The sequence below is a fragment of the Corella eumyota genome, chromosome 6, assembly GCF_963082875.1.
Source record: "Corella eumyota chromosome 6, kaCorEumy4.1, whole genome shotgun sequence".
Taxonomy (NCBI): domain Eukaryota; kingdom Metazoa; phylum Chordata; class Ascidiacea; order Phlebobranchia; family Corellidae; genus Corella; species Corella eumyota.
Genome location: NC_137495.1, coordinates 1883225 through 1893978, shown reverse-complemented (window position 1 = coordinate 1893978; position 10754 = coordinate 1883225). Strand labels below are relative to the sequence as shown.

Below are 10754 nucleotides of genomic sequence, written 5' to 3'. Positions count from 1 at the left end.
GTTCCAAAATGTGAAAGGTAAAAATCATAAATCTAGGTAGAGAAATGAACTTTTAAATAATTTAGTGCAAATTTAACTTTGATATTTACGTAAATAAAACATTATATGAAATAGTAAGAGATTCCACAAAACATATTTCATGCAAAAAAAAAATTGAAACGCTTAAAGTGATAAAAAATATGGTGCATTGAAAACTTACAGAAAAAAAAACGACAAGAGTTGAATATAACTTAATGTAATAAATTATTGGTTAGGTATATTATTCTAACTTTTTAAAATGTAACGTGTAAATATTTTTACTTAAACTTTATTTTTATATATATAAATAAAGTGCTTCTTAATAACTCATAAAATAGTATTTGTTAACCAAACAATAAGTTTAATTATGACATCAAAATTACGTAAAAATAGTGTAGACAAAGGGTTAGGCCTAAAGTTTTTTAATTTATATGTTAATTCACATTTTAAACTACTTCAACCCGTTAGGCTTTACAGGAATTCCCCTTTTTAGAGAACTTGACCCCAAGATCCTTCCATACATCTCGGTAATAGAAATCACGTGACTTCAAATGCTTCGTGAGAAAGTTTCCAATCACCACGCAACCAAACTGACTGGTTCCACCGTTTCGACCAACTGTAACCATCATGACAGTATCATCTAAACAAGCAAACATATATTCAATCATTTCTTTTGGTTACATTATTTCCAATTCATTTAAGTTTAGGGGCTTTTTTTGTACATATCTTTATCCTCGATGTAGGAAAGTCGAATGCCGGACTTAAACATAGAGTAACATCAGTTACTCCGACCCAGTCTCGAGTAGCCTGTGACAGTTTGGGATATTATAGATAATAATTGCCTGATAATTATACTGCTGATTAAGTGCTGGCTCAGCAGGAGTTCATACTGTTTATAGCGCCTTACTCAAGGGCGCTACAGTATGGGGTTTAAAAAAAATAGTTGTTATTTTCTTTAAAAAAATCGTATTTACCTGCCTGATTAGACTACAATCTTTTTTCAACAATAAAATAGTAATAATTAAATTAAAAACAAAATAGATAAAATATGACACTCGACAGTAGATGCTATTTTGATTTGTAAATTTGATTATATTTCAAGTAAATTAAGCTCAACAAGCCCCCTAAAATTTCAACTGACTTTGCTTATATTTGTATGCCTTCGTTTACTAATTTATCTATATGCGGTTTAAATATTTAAAGATAGAAATAATAATTTAGAATTATTTTAAAACTAAAAACTGATTTTACATTTTAAGTAATTAAACTAAAAAAATTATTCAAATCTTTTTACTTACTTGGCTTGTATGTTTTTTCGAATCCCTTGCAGTCGTAACCAATAGACTTTAAGTTACTTGCAGCAACCTCAGATTGATGTTTTTCTAGGTATCCAACCAAGACTTCTTCCACGTTGTTGATACAACCGATCGCCCAGATATTCTCTTGCTTCTCCACTTTTAAGTGATCGTCAACTCGTAGGTAACCATTCTCATCAATGCTGCTTGCTGTAAGTTAAAATAAAACTATTACTTAGTTATTAAAAGTCAAATTTGTAGAAAAATAAGTAAGTTGCTATGATTGTCCCAAGTCTTGAATAAAAAAAAATTTAAGCAAGTAATTTAATAGCAGTTTTAAAACAACTTTAACATTTTTCTTTTGCCGTATTTGATAACCTCTTAGTATTAAATCTTAAAGTTTATATAGTATATGTTATCACTAAAACTACAATTAAAATAATTTGAAAAGCTGTTAAACTTACCAAGATCTTCCTTATAAAACTGGTTGTTAAGCTCGATCCCAGTACACGGCAACACGAGGTCAGCTTTCATCTGTTTTCCCCCTTTAGTTTCAACAATTTGACCGGCCACGTGTTTGTTCAATGTCAAGTCAGCCAGGTTGGAAACATGTTCGTCTAAAGGTGAAGGAAAAATATTATTTCAAAAATTGTAAAAATTTTGAAATCTTAGGTTGATTGCGCAATATTTCTAGATATGCGACTGTATTACGAGTTTACGACCAACGATTTTTTATTAGTAACCGGCTAAATGAATTAAAATTCTGATTAAAAAGCAATGGACTAAGTATCAACTTACTGAACAAAACTTCAATGTTGCTTTCTTCTACGGTTTTAACCAAAGATTTTTGAAAGTTTTCGTTTCCTTTATCGCTCGCAAGATAGCCAGTTGAACTGATTAAAGTCACCTAGAACATCAATAACATATTAAAAATAATAGGAACATAGAAAAGAAGACTTCATTCAATGTACATATATAAAGACTATGTAGAAAAAAAATAAAAATGCCAAATAATGCTTTAACTTGTGCAACAAAATATATCAAGTTGTATTTTACCTTCTTCTCTGGAAAATCGCATTTGATTTCCCCAGCCATTTCAACCCCTGTAAAATCTGCTCCAATAATGGCTACGTTGTTGGACAAAGCAAGCTGAAAATTTAGAAGGTAATATTAAATTAAAATTTAAAACAAACTTGTGAAAAAAGAGTAAAAAATTAGTAAATTATATTTTCCTTATGTAAAGTTTGAACTTAAAAGTCAACTGCTGATTTTAAAAATATGATCAAAAATATTTTTACCTCTCTGCGAAAATTTCTGTACATATTTTTTCCTTCCTCAACAGATACCTTAATAGGGAGTTTCCCTGGGAAAGGAGCAGAAGCGCCAGTGGCAAGAACCAAGTGAGTGTAAGTGATCTATTGATAAAAAATTTATTAATTAAATGTTGAAATAAAAATAAAAATTTTTACTTAGTTAATAAAACGTATAATTACAAATGTAAACACGAAAATTAAACATAAAAATTAGTAAAAATGCCTTTAAAATAATTTTGATAACCTTGAATCTATTTTAAACAAAACGCGAAGCATTTAGAATATTTAACATTAATCTTAGCATTAAATTGCTTAGATAACGTAAGTTTTTGCCAACCTAATGTAAATATTTAACATCTTTATTAAAATTCAATTTTACCTACATAAAAATAGGTTTAAAGCAACAAATAAAGCACAAAACATTTTACTTTAATTTTAGTAATCTTCCTACCTGTTCTTCGCTCTCTAAGATCAACATATTCTTAGCCGAGATCAGTTGATCAACTTTTCCTCGTTTAAATGATTCTCCGATCATTTGGTCGAATGGAAGAAATAGTTTGTCTTCATAAGCTAAACATTATAACAACCTTTAAATATATTATCAAAAACTCACTTAAATCATTTTCCATATATTTTTAAACGAATATATGGTTTTGGAAATGTTTTAAATAGTTTTACATCAATTATTTATCCATTAAAATAAAAAAAACATATCACTGAAAACGTGTACATACAAAATAAAAAATGGCGCGTTTTTACACCTTTCAAGAGAACACCTTTTACAGTAATTATCAATTTAGTTTAAAGGCACATAAATTTAACCGCCCAAAACCCAACTCTATAATTAAAAAACGCTTAAAACAAGTTAGTTAAATTTACAAAAACATAAAACACTTAAAATATATTTACATTCGTCAACTGAAGTCCTTAAAGCGCCCAAATTGTGGAAGAGTCCATCCCGTCCATCTATAAGAGTGACCTTGCACATTTTCTCTTTAATTATCTTAGTAGCCAGTAATGACCCTCCATAACCCCCACCTACTATGACGACATGCATTCCTTCAAGTGATTGGTAAGCTCCCATTGTTTGTTGTTTGTTTTTTATTGTTGTAGAGTTTTCAATAAGATATTTAAATAGTTTTTTAACGATAGTTCCGTTTTAGAGTAGCTATAAGATAGATTTCTAAAATAAAATAAAAAAATTTAAATAATTTTTTAACATAATGTTTTTAATACAATATGTTTGATATTTTGGGTCATAATAACAACCAAAAAGTAACATGACACATTGTTTAATATCACATTTGTAGCGGAAATAATGTAGCCTAAGCTAACCACCTACCTAATTACTTCATCAACAACATACACTTATAATACCTATACTTACAGGATTAAGACATCTAATATTTTGAAAATAACTTTACATTTTAACCCTACATTTGAAAATCGAAACATAAAAGCATCTATATTTGTCAAGCCTACTAAATTTAAATTGTTATATTTAAATAGCCCGCCAAAATTAACGTCAAAATACAAGTTTTTCAAACTTTAATATTATTATCAAAAGCATTTAAAACACTTAAGCTTCTATTGCTAGCTATTACTAGCTACTACTAGTTTTTGATTTGCAAGTGTAACTACTGCAAACTATACAAGCCTTATATGCCTTACTACACCACGTGTTCAAAATAACAACATGTGACTAAAAAATCACGCGGTTCAATCAGCTGATCGCGTCACGCGGTAGGCAAAACAACATACTCTACGTGTCTCTTTTTCTCTGTGCTTTATATATCATATAACATATAAGGCCTCGTGATATTATGGCGCAATGCAATTATATAGAAATAGGTCGAACGGAAGTAGGGCCAATTTTTAAGAAATTTCTGACAAAAAAATGAGTTAAAATAACTTAAATACCTAATTTTTATGCAACGTGTTCTTGAGCTGATTTATCTGATGTAATAATGATTGCAATACGTAATAATGCTGCGTTGTTGCAGCACATGTGACGGGATAATAAATTATTTATAAATACATCTGGTTTTGTGCGTAAATTTTTGTCATTGTAGTTATAAATATTTTAAACAATTAAAAAAAATAAAACCTCAATCAATTAAAAAATTGGGACAAAATATTTTTTACAATTAATTTATTCGGTTTATATTTTTTATGATTAATTATCAACAAAAATTTTTGCTTTTTTGTTATGAAATAACAACATTGCATTTTCAACAGCATTATATTTAAAAGTTTTATGTTATTACAAACTTTTCTTCTTAATGTTTATTTTGCTTTAAAATTATTTTTAAATATTTGCTTAAAACCGGTGAATAAACACTTAAAACTCTCGTACCAGCTAGTGTTTGTTATTTAATATTTAAAACAAAATATACAATTAGGAATACTAAAATAATTTTAATGGCCAAATCATGTTCTACTATAAAATCATGTAGAAATATTTAGTTATTTTGGCATGCTTTAAATCACGATTTTATGTTATTTTTTTACTGCCTCTGTCACTTTAATTAATGCCTAAACAGTTTAAATTAGTAATAGTTATGTTTATAGAGTTAGCAGACCATTTTAAATTGTGACTTTTTATGAATAACTAACAAGCAAAAAAATTTGGAATACCAATTGCATTGTTCAGCCGATCAAGAATTTAATAGTATGTGAATAAGTAACCGAACGTAAACCATACTTTAAATAGACTTGGAATCCTACTTGGGATCCTCGATAAGCAACCAAGAACGGCTCAACATAGTAATTTAGCTAAAAAACATATCATTATTTTTCGTTTCTTTAGTTAATTTTATAACGGATACAGACGAACGGAAAGGCGCGTCGCTGTTTAGCATTTGAGTTGGCCTAAACTTAAACCGCTTCAGTGCGTAATAAGAATGTAAAAGGCCAGCGTAGCCTTCAATGGAGACCACAACTTCTAGTGAGTGTCGTGTTACTATTAGCAGTTTGTCTGGTAATTTGAAATTGACCTAATCTATCAGTCTGCAGATAGTTGAGTTGTTACCTTTAGTAAAATATCATGTTTTGAAGATTTGAGTTAAAATATAATCTAGATATAAAATCGTGCTTCTTAATTTACTGACCTAAAAATAATGTTCTATGTACTGTCTACTTTTGTATAAAAATACCATTAACGAAGTTTAGCTATTTGCATTTATAAGAAAAACTGTTGTACATAATAAAAGGCACCAATAACTACAACAAACAATATAAAATCATTAATAAATGCAAGCCATTACTTTAGATAAAAGTATTAAAATTGCCATAAAATGCCAGATATTAATGTGGTTATAGTAGGTGGGGGATATGGTGGTAGCAGAGTGGCCACCCAACTTATTAAATCAAATTTATTTGACGTCACCTTGATTGATGGAAGAGACGGAATGTTTCATAATGTTGGAGCACTTAGAACCGCTATAGATAAAGGTAAACTTGAATTTATGCGATTTTTTATATTTAAAGGCCGTATTTTTAAGTGTATTGTTGAAATAGTAAAACTAACTTTAATGTCTTTGTTTTTAAAGTTCTAAAAATGTTATTTTTTCAAAATAATTAAGTATACGAAAGTGGGTTGGGTTTATTCTTTAAAATGTGCTTTAATTTGCTTCAAGCAATGCATACTTAACCTAGCCTAATTGTATTAAAAAGCACTTTACATTTGCCCTTAGGTTATGAAAACAAGTTGTTTATACCTTATGATATCATGGTTGGGGACTCGATTAAACGAGGAAAAGTTGTCCAACTTAACTCGAACGAAAAAACCTTGGTTTTAGAGAGTGGTGAAAAGGTAAACTTACCTTATTAATACGATGGTTTTTCGTTAAAATTTTAGCCCTAATGTAGGAAGAACTAATTCACATCATAAACATGGAGTAACGTTTGTTGCCCAGACTTTGCCTTAATTTGACTTTGTCAGTGTTGTCCGAATATTATTGATTATAATTGCTGAATATCGTTTTTAGCACCTTACTCAAGGGCTCTACATCACAAAAAAAGTAGTGATCAAACTAAGAACCTCTAGAGAAGTAAAGTGTTGTAACTACTACATCACAACATATGAACATTCAATAAACTTTTAACAAATATCCTGCAAAAACTTTTCAGGTTTCTTACACTCACTTGGTATTAGCAACTGGCGCGACGTCACCATTTCCAGGGAAAGTCCCTATCGAGACATCTATCAAGGAAGCGTTGAATCTTTATAAAGAATTTCGAGAGGAGGTGAATTAATATACTTTATTTTTGACAATATTTAGAAGACCCAAAGAAAACTGTGAATAAGCGCGACATAAAGCCAAGATTTGGCGCAAATATTTGATAAATTTTAGAGATAAAATAGCCAGTAAATTTGTTTATAGACCACCATTATCTAGTCGGTGATATTTCTATTTTAAAATTTAAATTTTTATATTTTTTAAGCTTTCCCAGTCCAAAGAAGTTGTGATCGTTGGAGCAGGCGCAGTTGGCGTGGAATTATCGGGAGAAATTAAATGTGATTTTCCAGATAAAAATGTGACTTTGGCCAAAATTTTATTCATACGAAAATTATATATTTGAATTGGAAATATTCAGCGATTTTGATCTTGAAATAATGTTGTTATGACTATAAAATTCATCGTTAATTTTGCGTTGTAATCATAAGTTACACCCCGAGGATTTAAATACTAGCAGTTAATTGGGTGTGTTAATACAAGATAACTTAACTGTATGCAAATAGTGTTTTGACCACTGCCTACAGCGTTGTTTTATGCACATTAGGTGACACTTATTTCGTCGAAAGATTTTCTCGTTACACAAAAAGGCGAAGAGGAATTTAGGAAGGGAATCAAAACTTGCCTTGAAGAAGCAGGCGTTAATGTTATTTACAGTAAGTATATATATTTATATATGTTAATATTGCATATAATACACAGCTAATGATTATGTAACAATTGCAAGTATAACAATATCAGTAATCACCTTTAAGTTACATAAAATTTCTTTAAATTATGTGTTCTTCTACAGGTTTAAAAACCTTTTTAATTTTTATCACCAACATTTGTTAAATTGGAATGTAAACTATCAAAAGGTTGTTTAGTGCTAACACATTGTTTATGTTATTTTCAAATCAAAATAATTGCCGCACCTTTAGATTAAGATCAATATACAAGCTTACCATAATTGCCAATAAAAACATTTCTTTATAAACTGCAATTTAAACAAGACAATAACTATTGCGAACAACAACCTAGAATTTTAAAATACATTTTAATTTAAAAAAAAAATATTTTCCCCCACCTTTAGACGAACATGTTTCCAACCTGGCTGACTTGACATTGAACAAACACGTGGCCGGTCAAATTGTTGAAACTAAAGGGGGAAAACAGATCAAAGCTGACCTCGTGTTGCCATGCACAGGGGTAAAACTTAACAACCAGTTCTATAAAGAAGATCTTGGTAAGAAAAGAAATATATAATATCAACTTTATTAAAAGTAATATAACTTCTTTGGTGGGTAAATATTTAATCACAACCAATATTTGCTTGTAATAATTCGGGGACCACAAACGGTAGTTTTTTTGTATTTTGAAGGCCTAATAATTAAACATAACTATCTAATAACCCCCTTATATAGAGGTCGTAAACTAAATTATTTTTAGCAAGTTGCATGGACGAGAATGGCCTTCTGATCGTCGACGACTATTTACAAGTAAAGAATTGTGACAACATATTTGCTATTGGTGACGTCACAAATGTAAAGGAAGAAAAAATGGCGTATGCATCGAATTTCCACGGCGACTTGGTTGCGGAGAATTTAATTGCAAAAACAAAAGATGAATCTGCTGAACAGAAGAAATATGTCCCAAGTTAGTTTAAAATTTTACCATTACATGCTTAGTTTAAAATTTTTTTATTTTTTTTATTTTGGTTTTTCGCACATTGATAAAAGTAAATAATAAATATGATATATAATTAATATTACAACAATGCGACGGGAAAAAATGACAAAATTAATTTAATGATTTAAAACATGCCAAAAATATTAATGTTTACATAAAGATTTTAAGTATGTTATGGCATGGTCACCAAACCCAAAATCTTACTAAAAATACATAAACTTATACATAAATTTATATGTTATTTTTATGGTTAAAATAATAATTTTATTATATTTTCCATATCTTAGTAAAAACATTGCTTTAAAAACCGTGTTCGAGCTATGCCCTCTAGATAGTCTAAGGACAAATGATATAACATTGTTTTAACTTTAAACCTTTCGACCCCTACCTCAATGTTTAACCTCGGCCAGTAATTGGATACTAGTTCGCTGCCCTTAATCGGATCTCCTTATTGTCAACTGTAACATATTATTCATAAATAATTTTTTTTAAATTTTTTTAGGCGTTTTTAATATGATGGTACCGGTTGGCAGGAACGGGGGATCCGGAACCTTCTTCGGTAACGTTTTAGGCAACGAACAAACTGCGCAGTTTAAGTCAAAGGATTTATTCTACCAAAAAATCTGGTCAGATGTGGGCGTCACACCGCCATCTGACGGCAGTGATAATTCTTAAATGTGATCACATTTTTTTTTAGTTCTGCATTTGTAAAAATGTACTTCATATACGCAACTAATTTTTATATCGTTTTCATTTACTAAAATATTGCATTTTGGGTGACATAATTTGCATATTTACTGATGACAAATAAAGTCGTCGAGTTCTTATTAGCAAAGAGTCGAAAGTTTATATTTTGGCGCCAATATAAAACTAGATAAATACTGTAACGACCACTAAAAATGTAAGATGGCTACACTGTAAATATATAACTTTTTAATATTAGTTTCTTAGTAATTTTCCATTTAAACTAAACCTCTTTTAAAGAGGTCAATACCCCATTACCTCATTGTGACATAAAACAACTTTTATTGGGTAAGGTAACATTATTCAATGCCTAAAGAATGTTAAAAAACAAACGGTACAAAGTTCGACTGTCCTTAGTTGTAAGGAATTTTAGGATTACAGCATACATATTAAATAACCACTGTCTATTTATGTCTGTAAATTAATATGTTTTTCAAAGTAATGTGTGCAAAACCTTAAAGATAATTAAAGGATGGTTAAAAAGTGTGCAAAGATTACGACTCTTACAATGGCATTGTAATAGTAAAAAAATTGGGGCATTTAGTGGTTCAGAATACCTTTCGTTTTTTTAGACAATGAAGCTGTATATAATTACTTGATAAGACTTGTCTGTGATTATCGTATAGTGCGCACAATCTTAGTTTTTTAAACTAAAACTTCAAGTTTCATGGTGTGCAAAACCTGAAATAGAGGAACTGAAATCGAATAAGTTTCCTTGGTAGCACGTGTGGATTCACATCAAAAACTACGCCCTAATTTCTTTGTAATTTAATTGGCCCGCAAAAAGGGAGTGTCAGGTGACTTATAATATAATTAAACATAATGTTTGGATTTCGATAGGCTACTTAGTATAACGGTAGTGTTGCAACATAAGAGTGCACGTACAATTAAACACGGCAGCTGCAAATAATATTTGCTTAAGTTTAGTACTAAAATTCATGTTAACTTATGTAATGTGTGCTTAGCTAACGTATTTCAAACTCCAGACGGTAATTTTGTTTACTTTTTAAATTTTTGTCAAGTTCCTTTGTCATTTTATTTCCTATTATGACAAAAGTGGATGTCTACTATGACGTAATGTTTAATTTTGTTAATTTTTAATTAAATTTATCATATTTTTACACAATGTTTTTCCTATGTCTTTTTTTAATTTAAGATTTTTAAACATTTTAACAAAACTCAGATGTTTTTAAAAATTAAATAAAAGAACCTAATCCTATAATAACATATTACAAAACAACACCACCTTATTTCAAAAGCAAATCGAATTAGTATCCAAAAAAAGGTTTTTTCAACACAATCCGGAAAAGGGGAAGTCCGTGTCGCTCCGCTACACCTTTATAAAAGACGGGGCCGCCATGTCAATGTTTTGAATACAAAAGTTGAGTCGAAGAGCAGACGTTCTTTATTCAATTGCATTACACGCTTTGAAAACTCAAGTGTAATAATATATGATGTAATGTATTGACAAGCTTTTA

The 10754-nt window shown here is 29.6% G+C and overlaps 2 protein-coding genes across 2 annotated transcripts; one reads left to right on the top strand and one right to left on the bottom strand.

The window, feature by feature from the left end:
- On the bottom strand, positions 1-4227 carry LOC145755087 (ferroptosis suppressor protein 1-like). Its single transcript, XM_082571291.1, has 8 exons — positions 3536-4227; positions 3078-3196; positions 2612-2728; positions 2370-2462; positions 2112-2220; positions 1778-1930; positions 1317-1523; positions 1-658 (listed from the first exon to the last, which is right to left on the bottom strand). Exons 1-8 carry the CDS (start codon positions 3708-3710, stop codon positions 483-485), a joined length of 1149 nt encoding a protein of 382 aa, XP_082427417.1. The 5' UTR covers positions 3711-4227; the 3' UTR covers positions 1-482.
- Positions 4228-5906: 1679 nt separating this feature from the next.
- LOC145755100 (ferroptosis suppressor protein 1-like) lies at positions 5907-9485 on the top strand. Its single transcript, XM_082571310.1, has 8 exons — positions 5907-6079; positions 6322-6440; positions 6758-6874; positions 7073-7165; positions 7412-7520; positions 7937-8089; positions 8293-8499; positions 9035-9485. The coding sequence occupies exons 1-8, from the start codon at positions 5923-5925 to the stop codon at positions 9205-9207; spliced, it is 1128 nt and encodes a 375-aa protein (XP_082427436.1). The 5' UTR covers positions 5907-5922; the 3' UTR covers positions 9208-9485.
- Positions 9486-10754: the final 1269 nt, after the last annotated feature.

Bases quoted from the DNA above. Each gene is read 5' to 3' on its own strand.
- LOC145755087 (XM_082571291.1), bottom strand. From the start codon at position 3,710: ATGGGAGCTTACCAATCACTTGAAGGAATGCATGTCGTCATAGTAGGT. The intron at 1,931-2,111 runs GTAAGTTGATAC...CTTCACCTTTAG, and splicing joins CAACATTGAAGTTTTGTTCA to ACGAACATGTTTCCAACCTG. The intron at 659-1,316 runs GTAAGTAAAAAG...TTGCTTGTTTAG, and splicing joins CGAAAAAACATACAAGCCAA to ATGATACTGTCATGATGGTT.
- LOC145755100 (XM_082571310.1), top strand. From the start codon at position 5,923: ATGCCAGATATTAATGTGGTTATAGTAGGTGGGGGATATGGTGGTAGC. The intron at 7,166-7,411 runs GTGACTTTGGCC...TATGCACATTAG, and splicing joins GTGATTTTCCAGATAAAAAT to GTGACACTTATTTCGTCGAA. The intron at 8,500-9,034 runs GTTAGTTTAAAA...AAATTTTTTTAG, and splicing joins ACAGAAGAAATATGTCCCAA to GCGTTTTTAATATGATGGTA.